We start from the raw sequence: 13637 nt of genomic DNA on the forward strand, positions 1-13637 counted from the left end.
GGTGGCTTATATGCCTTTCTGCTTCCATACTCAGCAATCATAGGTACTTGGAGGAGCCTTGGGGTGGGGGAATTGCTGCAGAATTCTTTGACCATCTAGTCTGAACTCTCGCCTGGCTGGAAGAGGGAACTCAACGCAAACGCTTTCTCAAACCCCTCACCCCCAATCACCTCCGGTCAGAATATAAAATAAACTTACCCTTCTTACTCCTTCATCCTTCAGTCCCACCCCCCCCGCCCCCAGCCCAACGATGAAGAAAGGCACAAAGTCAGGAATTGATGCTGCATCTTTTTTTTTTTTTACTTATGCCTTCTTAAAGCATGTGCTGAGCTGTTGGGTGAAGCAGTTTGGCAATTAAAAAGGCCCAGCGCTTGGGCAGCGGCAGGGGGAGGCCAGGTGAGGGGTGGGGGGGACCCTCTTTCCTGGGCCAGGGAGCAGCAAAGCCCGCACTAACTTCATAAAATATAAAACAAGGGAGGGGTGCAGGTCGGAGGGAGACTTGTAAAATACAATATCTTAGGGATTGGCAATAATAAAAAATAAGGTTCATTATTTACAAACAATTTCTGTTCTTGGTCTCTGTACAGTGGGGGGAGGGGTGGGGCTGTGTGTCGGTCTGTTGACGTGTGTGTGTGTGTGTGTGTGTGTGTGTGTGTGTGTGTGTGTGTGTGTGTGTGTGTGTGTGTGTGTGTGTGTGTGTGTGGTGGGGCTGGGGCAGGGAGGCAGTGGTCCTGTTGGTCGTTATGAGAAAGGTAACCCAGTGAGTGGTTTATCTGAGAAGGACGGATGGCTGTGGAGTGGTGGTGAGAACAGAGTGGTTGGCCTAAGGGGACAGTCCAAATGTGCGGGGAGAGGAGAGGCCCCAGTCAACATCTGGGGCAAAGGTGGGCTGGGGGGAAGACGGACCCCAGGGGGCAGGGGTACTAGCCGCATCCGGGTTAGTGAGTAAGACAACCCCTCTTCTGAGTGCCAGAGGGTACGTCCTGTGTCCTTGGTCTTGGCACGGCCTAGGAGAGTTTGATGGTGGTGTTGGGGCCCAGATCCCTAGAGAGAGAAGAGAAGTCAAGGGTGACTCTGTCCAGGGACGACCCTCTCGCCCCTCTGCAAGCTGTCTGGACACGGGAGGGACGGGGGGGCCTTGGGAGGGTGTGGCTGAGGACATGGGGACCAGAGGCAGGCAGAGGGCGGGGGGAGCCTGGGACCCCAGGAAGGGAAGGGGTCACCCACCCACCTCTCGTGGAACCACTCCTTAGGGTGGGAGAAGTCAGGACTGGTGCTGTTTCCACCGACGTCCTTGGGCCAGGCCTCACTCAGGTACTTGCTGGTCTCGTGGGTGCTGTCCAGGTGGTCATGCTGCAGGTGGTCCTGGGGCCGCTGCTCTGCCGGCCCCCCGGGCTTGATCTCCCAGCCATCCGGGGGCTCCACAGGCAGCAGGGCGCTGCGGCCATCCTCCCACGAGCCTGGTCCCTCATCATAGAACAGGAGGCTTCGGGAGGGCACTGGAGAAGGAGCTCATGGTGAGCCACGGTGCCAAGAGGCTCCCTCCCCATCCAGGCCACATTCAGGGCCTGGTGTTTAAGGACCTGGGCCCTGGAATCTTACGGGCCTGGATCTGAATCCCAGCTCTAGCAATTCTGAGCTGTGTGACTGCAGGCAAGTCATGCCTTTGCTTTCACCTTTCTGAGCCTCAGTTTGCTCATCTGTAAAATAGGAATACGGGGGCTAACCTCCTGTTGATGTGAGGTTTAAATGAGATAATAGAGTGATTGAAACTGCACTCAGAGAAAGTTAGATCTTCCTAAGCAGAGGGTACTGGGCTGGGGCATCTGAGACCTGGGTTCTGATCCTACTGTACCACTCACTTTCTGTGAGACCTTGAATTAATCTTTTTCCCGTTCTAGGCCCTAGTCTGCCCTTCAGGGAAATGAAAAAAAGAAAACACAATTTTTGGATATCTATCGTGTGCCAGGCATGGTAGGCATCCTTTAACCTATATCAAATCATTAACAGAAACTCTTGGAATGAGATATTTTTAGCTCCATTTCACAGAACAGGTAATTGAGGCTCCAGGTTGGCAGGCACGCTGTCCCAGGCTAGTCTGCACTGAAGGTGAGATGCAAACCCATGTGTGCCTGATTCCAGGACCCACCACCGCCCTTCTCACTCTCAGGGCCCGGATCTCACAGTCTATGTGAGCGGAGCCCCTGGAGCTGTGCGGTGCACCAGCTCAGTAAGCCAGCCTGCTCCAGAGGTCACCTCCTCTTTGCCTTGCGGACACTGGGCCTGAAACCCACTGCGCTCACTCGGAGGGTTTTTTTTGCGGTACGCGGGCCTCTCACTGTTTGGCCTCTCCCGTTGCGGAGCGCAGGCTCCGGAGGCGCAGGCTCACAGGCCATGGCTCACGGGCCCAGCCGCTCTGCGGCATGTGGGATCTTCCCGGACCGGGGCACGAACCCGTGTCCCTTGCATCGGCAGGCAGACTCTCAACCACTGCGTCACCAGGGAAGCCCTGACCATCAACACTCCCTCCCTCTCGCCCTAACCCCAGGCCCCCCACCCCCCGCCGCCCCATTTCCATTCCTTCCTCTCCAAGGTTACCTGTACCTCCCAACACACATAGGCCCCTCAGGCCTTGGGAAAATGGACACGTGGCTCTCAAGACCTTACTTCCCTGCCACCCACCTCCCTTAGTAACTAACTGTCCTGTTCTCTCCTTCTCAGGCTGCTCTGGTCCAGGGAGTGGTTTTCACTCCCCGCCTCTGCTTCCTCTTCCCCTAACCCTCCCCACGCCGCTTCCTCCCCTCAAGGCCCTGCAGGCTTAGCTCATTCTCCCTGAAGTATCCCTCCTTCTTGAAACTCACCCCTCCCCAGCTCCTCTCTCTCTGACCTCCCATCTGTTTCCTCTTCCTCCTCCTGCCCTGCTGGATAATTCGCTCCTGGTAAATGATGAGGGACTGTCTGGAAGTTCTTCCACAGGTCTATCTGAAGTATCCTCTGCTTCTGGAAACCCATACTATTCTTTGCTGCACCCTATACCAGTTCTCCCCTTGCCACTGTGTGTTGTATCTTTTCTCTCCTCTTGTGAGCTCATCAAAAAGGAAGCGATTGTGTTCATTTAGTAGGTGCCTGCTGTGTACCAGGCACTGTGCTAACGGCCTTTGTGCACCATGTCATTTAGTCTTCACAACAAATGTGCTCAGGAAGTGTGGAACTTGTAACTCCCATTTTCAAGATAAAGAAATTGAAATTTAGTGTGAACACACATGCCTGAGGTCACGCAGTTAGTGAGTGGCAGATATGACTGACTCTGAAGCTCTATGCTCTTAACAATCCTCACAGTCCCCTGTGGGATGGTAGCTATCTGAGCTCACACTACCACTACCCCGCCTCTGCCCATGACAGACATTACCAGCGGATCCTGGCACTCCTTCCTGTTGATCCTGAGTGGTGCCTCAGAGTCCTTCTTAACACAGTGCTTCAGGCAGCCACCACCATCTTATGGAAAATGTCCCTGGAGCTGAAACTGATTTCCTATCCCAGTTGTAAAATACTGATGGTGCTTAGCAGATGTCCCTACCAACTGGCACCATAATACATGGGGGCTAGGGTGGAAACATTCCTGTTATTCCCTAAACCTACCCCCGCAAGCCACTCCTGGGTGGGCTGGGAATCAGGGGCTCTTCACTGTAGTCCTAATTCTATAACTAACATTGAACACATCATAGACCCTTTGGGGGCCTCAGTTTCCCCATCTGCAAAATGAGGAGGTAGAATGAGACGGCACCAGCCCCAAACCTGGCTCCTCTCTTGTGTCTGGCTTCTGCTCTGAAGTTGGGGCTGGCGTGGGGGGAAGGCAGCCTGGCTCAGAGCACTCACTCTGACTGGCAGTGTAGACGCTGTCAGTGGCCATGGGGTCTTCCTTCACAGTCTGGGAGCCGGAGGAGAACTCAGGGAGGCAGGGCACGAGGGAGCCCAGCACCAGGACAAAGCACAAGGCTGCCACCTGGTAGTGGAGAGAGAGTGGAGGGGCTGCAACCCTGGCCACCCCAATCCTCCCCCTGCCCCCGAGCCAATGGGGGCAAAAGGCTCAATATTTTTCCGGGAAAGCTGCTCCCAGAGCCAACCACCTCCTGCACATGGTGGAGGAGAAGGTAGAGGCTGTCGGGACATCTCAGCCCATTGTAGGGGGGCCGCCCCAGGCAGGGCTAGAAAAGAGGGGGAATTGGCCAATGTGGTTATCACCTATGGGGTGGAGGAATCAGGAAGGGAAGGAAGGGGTAGCTGTGGGAGGAGGCTGAGATTGGGGCAAGGGAGGGGAACGTATCTTCACACCAGATTCCCAGCAGGATTCCCAGGAAGGTGGGCCAGCAGGAGGAGGTTAAGAGTCACGGAGCCCAAACTAACCCCTGCCTCTACGGGGGCTTTGCCACCTGCGAGCTTGAGGATCTCGGAGGGCCTGGGGAGTGATTAGCCAGGAGGCAACAGGCTGTACAGCTCCAGGAAATGTGGAAGAGGGGCTAACAGAGGCCTGAGCCACAGCCTAGGCACCCACCCTCCATTCCAGAAAGAACCAGGTCCATACTTCCCCTCATCCCCCCACGCCCATCACTCCACTCCACTGGGCCTGCAGAAGCTGCCTCCTCACGGGACTTGCCCTGCCATCCTCTAGCTGAGTTCACGTGAGTCACTACATATCCGCACCGTGTTAGAACTGGTCAGGGAAGGTCATGTACTGGAAGGTTCCATGGACTTGGGGAAAGAGGCTGGGGTCTGCTGGAGCCAGTGCACCGGGTACTAGGATGGTTTACTCTGGTGACACCGCCCACAGTATGGCCAGGCCCTTGAAGCTCTGCCCGCCCCCCACCCGTAGAAAGCCAGCCTGGGGAAGACCTGTCCTCCTGTGGCCCTGCGGTGAGGGAACAGCACCTACCATGAGGCAGGTCCCAGTCTGGGTGGCAGCCATCTTGTAAGGCCTGGAGATCTTGTTGGTGACCAGAGTCTGGAGTTTCTGCAGCTGCTGGAGCAGGGTCCTGAGGAGGGCACAGCGGTCACCCGGCAGGTTCTAACCCAGCGGGCATCTCTGCCTCAGGGAGCTCTCCCGGGGAGGAGCTGGGCAGCCTCCAGACATGGCTTCCACGCCAGGTGCCCGTTTCAGTCAAGACAGAAAAGGTCACCTCCCACGTGGCTCCTCTGTGGTGTGGCTGGGTCACCCTATGGAGGCTCAGGGGTGCCCCACGACGCGCTCCTGGCCAAAGGGGGGGTTGGAGACGAGCCTGGACCACCTCAGCTGAGGCCCCTTTCTTTTTCTTACCCTGCACCAGCCACAGCTAAATTGACCCTCCCTCCTTTGTATCCACGGCACCTTGAGCTGATACGAAGGACACATCTGGCAGCTGCCTGGTATACGGTGAGGAGCAAGTGTCCAGGAAATGGTAGCTACCAGTTTTGTTAATTTTGTTGCTGTTTTTGCTTTTATCACAGCACCTGTAACACTTCGTTTATTTATGAATGTCTATGTCAGTCTCCTTCACTAACTATGGGCTCCCTGAGGGCAAGGACTGGGTCCCTCCCGGCGACGAATCCTCTGGGTACCCACAGAGGGTGCCCAGCCCACCCTTGGTGAACAAATGTTTAATTCTCTCTTTCCTCCACCCAGCCGGTCGGTGGGGTTGCAGTTCCCAGAATGTACAGCAGGTGGCGAAACAGCTCCAAGGGCCTCGGCCTATTTGGGACTAGGGAGGAATCTGGGCCAGAGGAAGGGGGTGAGGGGTGAGGGCTCCCGCCCCCCATCCCTGAGTCAGGGGGGCATTCTCCAGGTCATTCAGGGGAGTGGCTGGATCCCGCTGGAGAAGCTGGGGGAGAAGGAAGGAAAGAAGGAAAAAGCCTTCTGTTGAGCACCTGCTACATACTAGCTGTTGCCTGTTATTTTAATTACTCCCAGCAAACACTTACTACTCTCACAAACCTACTGTGGGCTCATGGCTGGTCACTATCAAGAATTCAGAATAATAACAAGAAAAAACGAAGAAGAAAAGCTAACATGAATGGAACATTCTCAAATGCCAAGGACAGTGCCGGCCCTTTACTTGCTAGGTCTCATCGCATCGTCACATGAATCCTGGGAGATACTGCTTCTATCATCTCCATTTAGACAGAGAAACTGGGGCCCAGAGAGGTGTACGTAACAGTTTTTCCAGGGTCACAAAAATGGCACCCAGAGTTGTGACTTTCCGTGGCTACTGCATGCCAGGCCCTGTGCGGGTTCCGTACGAATGTTTCTCAAGCTTAATTGTGCACGTGAACCACCCAAGGATATTGTTGAAATGCAGGTTCTGATTCAGTAAGTCTGGGGAGAGTCCCGAGATTCTGCATTTCTTTCTTTTTTTTTTAAAGGTTTTTTTGACGTGGACCATTTTTAAAGTCTTTATTGAATTTGTTACAATATTGCTTCTGTTTTATGTTTTGGTTTTTTGGCCGCGAGGCATGTGGGATCTTAGCTCCTCAAACAGAGATCGAACCCACACCCCCTACATTGGGAGGCGAAATCTTAACCACTGGACCGCCAGGGATGTCCCCTGAAATTCTGCATTTCTAACAAGCCCCCACATGATGTTAATGCTGCTGGTCTGGGAAACTCGCTTTGGGTGGCAAGCATGTACACCGGTAGGTTCTAACTTTAGGGTGCATCAGAATTACCTGGAGGGTTTATTAAAACACAGATCATTGAACCCTCCCCCTGGAGTTCCTATTCAATAGGCCTGGCATGAGGCCTGAGAATAAGCATTTCTAACAAGTTCCCGGGGGCTGCTGCTGTGCTGGTCTGTATCATCACTTTTAAGCACCTTACCAGCCCTGTCTGGTATCTAGATGGGAAACTGAGGGTCCCAGGCTGCAGAGTCCCTGTTTCTGGGGTTCTGCACTCAGTGACCTCTCCTCTCTCCTCCTCCCAGAGCTATGCCATAGCCAGGCACTGGCTGCAGGAGGGCAGGGGCCGGGGGACGCAGGTGGAACCACCCACCTGTTGGCATTCTCCAGGGTCTCCACCTTCTTCCACAGTTCGTTGTTCTCGGATGTAAAGGTCTCCACCCTGCGGGGGCCAAGCAGGCACAGGCTCGGGGGCAGCCCCCAGACTCACTGCTGCCCCCTTAGCCCTGCCCACCAGCATCCTAGTCCCCGTGCCCACCCCCGCCCCTGTGAGAGAGGGCTGGGGCGAGCAGGCCAGGCTGGGGAGTGGGGCCCAGGCCACCCAAGCCACCCACCTGCCCAAGACCTCTTACTTCTTTTCTAGACACTCCACGTACTCCTTCTTCTTACGGCGGCTCTCCTGGGCCGAGATCTAGAGGGGGAAGCCCCCAAGCGGGAGTTACCACAGCACATATCCGCTTCCTGGGGCTCCCCAACTTCAGGGCTGGCATCACCAAGGGAGCAGAGCCCTCCCCCCCCGAACCAGGGAAGCCCCAGGGCAGGGGCAGGGCCTGGCTCACGCTTACCTTGTTCTTGATTTTCCTCCGGACCCTCTTTAAGGCCTTCTCCTCAGCTTTGGTGAGGGGGAGTTTCGTGGGGATGGGGTAGCCCTCAGCAATCAGGGTGCGCTTTTCCTCCTCCGTCAGGAGCAGTGGCCCCGACGTCCCCTGTAATTTCTGTGGGAAGGGGGACACGATAGTTAGGAACCAGACAGCCCTGCATTCAAATTCCAGCTCTGCCATTCACTCTTCGCGTGACCTGGGCAAGGCACTCAACTCACTGAGCCTTGGTCTCCTCATCTGAAAAAGGGGCAGATCTGAATTAAATCCAATAACATGTATCAAGTGCTCAGGACGTTGCTGGGAGCCTGGCATGTTTGGCCCTCCGTATATTGCTGGGGGTGGGGTGGTCCCAAGATCCCATCCTGAAACCCACAGCTTCAAAGCTTACTTGTCCAGGGCCCCCTAAACAGCACCCACCTCAGACACCCACCACCTCTTGGGAGGTTCCACACCCATCCCAGTGGATTCTGGGCCTCCTGAACATTGTTCTCCAAACAGTGCCCTTTGGGGGCAGCCTGGGCCGTCCCCCTGAAGGTGAGGAATGTCAAGTTCTAGTCCTGGCTCTGCAATAGCGTGGGTTCGGCAGGCCTCTCTACCTGTTTCCTATTTACCCCAAGGCACGATTAAAAGATTGTCACTCCCATCTGCCGGGCAGGCACCTCTCTGAATTCTGATGGGGGTGGGGATCAGGCACTCAATTCCTTGACTCTAGGGTCAATCCACCCCCCAGCTGCTTACGTGAGGGGCAGTGAGGAGCGGGGAGGTGGAGATGGCTGTGGAGGAGCGGGCCATGGGCCGGATGGGGCTGGAGGGGGGCAGAGAGCGGGGACTCTGGGAGCCGTCACTGTCGCTGCCATGGCTGCTGGGGGGCGTCGGAGGCATCTGCACCAGGTCCTCTGGGGAGAGCAGGAGAAGCCAGGTTAGCAGGGTGGCGCCCCGGCTCTGGTCGCACAGAGTTCAGCATAGCACGGGCCTAAGCCAGCCCGGAATGACTGTGGGACTGGCTTCTGGGGCCTTGACTGCTATAACATCGGAAGCCCCTCTGCCATGTCAGAAAGATGAGCTGATGTCCCAGAAGACAATTCCTGGGTGCCACCCCATCTCTGACTCCGCAGAAGCCTGGCTCCTTTAAGCCTGGTTCTTGGTGGGGATATCACAGAGGCTGGATTCTTGGGGTCCCTCCCCTACCCCTGACTTCACAGGGCTCAGGATCTTTGAGCCTTCAACTTGGCAACCCCAGGAGGTGACTGGAATCTGCCCATAGCAAGACCCGTGGGGATCAGGCTGGGCAAGCCGCAGCCTCTGTCCCTTTCTTTCCACTGCAAAACCCCAGGGTGTCCATTTTCAACCTCAGGGTAACAGGACAGCAGGCACTGGGCTTTCAGCAGACCCACCAGGAGCACTGCTCTCCCCAGCATGCCTTCTGTGCTGCCTCTCTGAGGCCACAGCATCAGGAAGATTGACGCCCTGCAGGTGGTCAGGAAGAGGCCTGGGCGGAGCCAAGAGGACCAAGAGCCTTGCTGCAGGGAGAGCTCCCAGGCCAGCACAGAATGCCCAGATTTAAGTCCAGGTGCGGGAACCTGGAGCTGACTGCACCGCAGAGCCGGGCTGAGGCTGGCAGGAGGAAGCACGGCATCCTTCCGGGCTCGACCCATGACTGCCTCCTGCAGGAGTCGCCTCTCCCTTCTTTGGCTCTCATTTGCCTCTTAGGGATGCCAGACTGTAAAGACCACTGAACTTGGACTCAGAGAGACCTGAGTTCAAGTCTTGACTGTGGCACCCCACAACTGTGTGACCTATAGTTATGTTTACTTAACCTCTCCCAGCCTCGCTTCCCTGCTGAATGGGGGTGAAAGGACTCCTTGCACGGAGCCAGGAGGATGCAATGGGCTAATGTATGGGAACACGCTTTATGAATTGAAGGGCACTCTACAATGTAAGGTGTTTTCACACTGGTCCCTTTCTACCTCCTGTTAATTCTGTATCTTCTCTCAGAGGCTGGGACCAAATGGAGGGTGAAACTTGGGCCTTATTCATCTTTCTAAACCTTGTGGTACTTAGTCCAGGGCCTGAATAATCTACTTGGGTACAGGGACTGTCTTCTCTCTCTGCTTCCCCAGCTCCTGGGACTAGGAGATGTCCAGTGAACTCTAGTTGGATGGATGGATAAGTGGATAGATGGACGGATGGACAGATAGATGGATAAATAAGTAGAGGGATGGATGGACTGATGGCTATAGAGTGGACTTCAATTAATGAATGATGGGAGGGGTGAGAAGGTGTTGATAGTAGTGATGACAGCTGTAGATTGTGTAAGAAGGGGACTGGAGGGATGGAGAATGGGCAGGGTGGGGAGGAGAGAATATTCTGGGGAGAGGTGGGAGGTGTCGAGGGAGATGGGTGGGCCGGACCAAGGGAGTAAAGAATGTGGTCTGCCCAAGACTGGAGAGGAAGAGTCCCTCTCTGGACACACTTACCTGGTGTCACTTTGAGGAACTGGTTTACCTCCTGAGGCTCTGCTTTGATCACTGGCAGATGAGTCATCTCTCCCGGGGCCTGAGGAAGAGACAGGTCCAGCTCCGTCAGCTGCCCCGGGGGCCCCGTCCCCACCATGCCATCCGACCTCCCTCTCTCCCTGGGCCTGGGGGTCTGCCCTGCAGCATTAAGGAAGTATCTGGGCCCAGGGTTCCAGGCACATTCCAGAGGAGCAGAGGCAAGTTCTCGTGCTTAGAGAAGTCAAGTAGACCTAAGAAAAGAGAATGGTGGCCAAGTAGCATCGTTTAGCCTCTAAGCTCAGAGAAAGGAGGGCCTCCTGTGGCCTCTGAGGCCAGGGCCATCTTTCTGGTGGAGGCTGACCCTACACTGACTGTGAGCCCATGTGGGTCGCCATGAGGACGGGAGGTAATGTCTGGCAGGTTGTAGTTGTTCGATGAGCGGTAACAACAGCACAGACGAAGGAGGCATTAACTGGCTGGGGGCCCAGGGAAAGCTCCCTGAGCAGCTGAAGTTTGAGTCCTGATGTATAAATAGGAGTGTTCCAGATAAAGGATGGGGCAGTGTGTAGATGAGGGGAGAGGCATTCCAAGAAGAGGGAAAAGCATCTGCAAAGGCACAGAGGCCAGACAGAGCACAGCTTAGATCTGGAAACTGCAAGTATTAAGGGTGTCCAGAGTGCAGGGGTGTGTGTCAGAGGTGGAGTGGTGAGAAACAAGACCAGAAGATCTGGGGGGAGGGTGTGGGAGGGGGTGAGTAGAATCCAGACAAAGAAGTTTGAAACAATGAGGAACCCCTAATGGGTTTTTAAGCACGGGACTGATAGAATTAGATTAATGCTTTAAATAAACACGCATTCCTATTTCTTTATGCCATCCCAACTTGCTGTTCCAGAAAGGACATCAACAGGCATGGCTTCCTACACACGAGGACCAACACACATACAAGGGGTGATCTCTTTGAGAAGGCGCTGTGTTGGGTGTTGGATTTCAGGGCCATCTCTTCCCTCCAGGTCTGCAGCCAGCAGAGAGGTCATGATATCGTGGGTGGGACCCAGAATCCCAAATTTAGGCAGGTGAGTAAGAATCCCAGGAGGTTAAGGCTGGCAGGGACCTTGGAGATTCCCTGGTCTACATCCCAGCTCAGGCCTCAAGTGACTGCGATGCAGTAGGGTGACAGCTCTCATGTGGGTCCCACGCTCATCACTGTCATACCAACTCCTGGTTCCTGTGCCTTCCACTAGGGGGTCTCGGCCTCACTAGAGTGGGAAGTGTGGGCTCTGGGGTCTGGCGGCTGAGTTTGGAATGCAGCTCCATTGCTTCTGACTGTGCAATGTGGGGCAAGCTGCTTAACCCCTTCCACCTCAGTTTCCTTCTCTGAGGCGTGCGCACAGCTTCCAAGACCCTGGCTGCCGCTGCCGTCATGCCTTCCCTTCCTGCTATGGCGAGGGCTGAGGAGTCGCAGAGCCAGTCCTAGAGGTGGTCCGCAAAGATCCTCCCCGTTTGCAGCCAGCCCTGAATCCTCAGGTCCCTGGTGGAGTAGGAGGGGCTGACCTTTCTCACTTTTGGTCCCGTACATTTTGATCAGGTGAGCTGCGTGGCCAGCAGGGGGCAGTGCCAGCCAAACCTTGACTCTAGGGATTTCAAGGTAACCCTCATGCTGTAGACTCAGGGGTAGGACCCCCTTAACAGTAGTTCATGCTCCCATTTTACAGAGAAGGAAGCTGAGGAAAAAACAGGGAAGGCAACATGCCCAGAGCACAAGTGAGAGCAGAGCTGGGACCCAGGCAGGGCGTCTCCCAGGAGCCAGGGGTCTGGGATGTCAACTTTGGATTTACAGCCAACTGCTCTTATCTATACATTCACGGGGGTGAGGGCTGGCATGAGGGTGTGGGTTAAAAATACTCATCTCGTGAATATAAACAATTGAAATACGGCATAATTTTTATATTTCCATTTAGGTGTTTCTTCCTTTTTAAAAATCCAGGCACTTTGAGAAAATTAAGTGGCCTGGGCTGTCTCCTTCCCTGAGACCCTGGACTGGGCCCCTGATGCCCAGCCCTGCCTGGGTCCCTGTCATTTTTCTTCGGCACACAGTGAGGGCCCCAGCTTATTCCGAGGGTGCTGTGGTTTGAGCCCGTTCTAGGATGGTGAAGGGATGGCTCAAGGGATGGGCAGGGGTCTGGTCTGGGAGTTCCGACTCTCAGTCCTGAGGGTCACATTGCTCCCTGTTCACAGAGACCCTGTGTGCACAGGGCTTTGGATTGCTCTTCCCACAGAGACCCATCATCCCTCCTCCCTCCCTCAGCCCCTACTAACAGTCCCCAGGCTCACCTGGTGGGGGATGGGCAGCCTGGTCAGGGGGCTGAGGCCCAGCAGCGGGGTGGTGGCCATGGCAGCAGCGGCAGCCATGGCTGAGGAGGCAGCCAGAGGGTCCATGGGCAGCTCCGGGCTCTGCTCCTGCTTCACCATGACCGAGCACAGTTTGTGTCCCAGCACCCATGCTCCGTGTTCCATATCTAGGGAAGGGGGCAGGACCCAGGCTCAGGCGACTCCTAGAGCAGAGGACTCAGCCCCTTTCCTGGCCTCTTGGAGCTGCTCTGGACAGGACTGTGGAGAGATGCTAGGGTATACCGGGAGGCAGGCGGAAAAGGGCAGGGGGCGGCGCTTGTGAGGTAGGAGGGCGGAGTGGGCTGGGGTCAGAAGAGGTGGGGGCATCTTCTTCATTCAGCAGTTTACAGAGTGGGCTTGGACAACAGACCCCTCCTGACTGGCTGTGTGACTTTAGGTAAGTTGCTTAACGTCTCTGAGCCTTAGCTTCCTCATCTGTAAAAGTACCTGACAAGAAGTAAATGTTCAATAAATGGCAGCTATTGTGAATACAATTATTGTTATTCAGTAAACATCTGCTGAGCACTGTGCTAGGTGCTGGGCATCTGGTGAGAGTCACGAGCAGTTTAGTGCAGTTAGAACGCAAAGGGAAGGAGAAGATGGGGTCAGAGAGGCCAGCGGGGATGGCATGGCCTTGGAGCTGCGACTTTGTCCTAAAGGTAACAGGGAGGCACTGAAGAGTTTTAAGCATGCTCAGATTTGTAATGTTAAAAAAGATCATTCTGCCTGTGTGTGCAGACTGGCCCGGCAGAGGGAGGCAGGGAGACCCGCAGGAGGCTGTTGAAATTGTCCAGCGAGAGAAGGTGATGCACATGCTAAGGCAGTGGCAGTGGGGATGGAGAGGAAGGAACATACTGGAGATACATTTAGAAGGAAGAATCCACAGGACCTGGTGCCTGGGGGGGCATGTGGGGAGTGAGGGCTGATGCTCAGGTTTCCCAGGGCAGTTTCCACCTCGTGGGCCTCCTGGCCTCACCTGGGTCACAGGGCTGCTGGGCATCCCGCCTTTTCCTGATGGGTGCCACTTGGAGTCAGCCCTGCCCCTGTTGGCCCCAGCACCTGGCTCTGGTGAGGCAGAGGTCTGAGGAGCCAGCATGGGTGGGCTAGAGGGGACTCTACCCTTTGGAACCCACTGTGGGTGGGGAGAGGGGTCAGCAGCTGCCTGATCCCACCTCAGAGGCTAGGCCCCACCCTGCTGGGAGGCTGAGGGCCTCAGTTCTGGGCTGCA

General features: G+C 55.4%; 1 protein-coding gene across 1 annotated transcript in view; it reads right to left on the minus strand.

Moving 5' to 3' along the window:
* Positions 1-283: 283 nt before the first annotated feature.
* CREB3L1 (cAMP responsive element binding protein 3 like 1) overlaps positions 284-13637 on the minus strand; it is a 34914-nt gene continuing 21560 nt past the window's right edge. Inside the window, exons 3-12 of the mRNA XM_060157715.1 lie at positions 12353-12537; positions 10004-10082; positions 8265-8422; positions 7491-7640; positions 7278-7336; positions 7019-7087; positions 4931-5030; positions 3877-4003; positions 1232-1499; positions 284-1044 (exon numbers count right to left, since the gene is read on the minus strand). Coding sequence (XP_060013698.1) covers positions 1008-1044; positions 1232-1499; positions 3877-4003; positions 4931-5030; positions 7019-7087; positions 7278-7336; positions 7491-7640; positions 8265-8422; positions 10004-10082; positions 12353-12537 — 1232 coding nt within the window. The 3' untranslated portion in view covers positions 284-1007. The remainder of the gene's footprint in view (positions 1045-1231; positions 1500-3876; positions 4004-4930; positions 5031-7018; positions 7088-7277; positions 7337-7490; positions 7641-8264; positions 8423-10003; positions 10083-12352; positions 12538-13637) is intronic.

Source organism: Lagenorhynchus albirostris, chromosome 9 (genome assembly GCF_949774975.1).
Source record: "Lagenorhynchus albirostris chromosome 9, mLagAlb1.1, whole genome shotgun sequence".
Classification (NCBI taxonomy): domain Eukaryota; kingdom Metazoa; phylum Chordata; class Mammalia; order Artiodactyla; family Delphinidae; genus Lagenorhynchus; species Lagenorhynchus albirostris.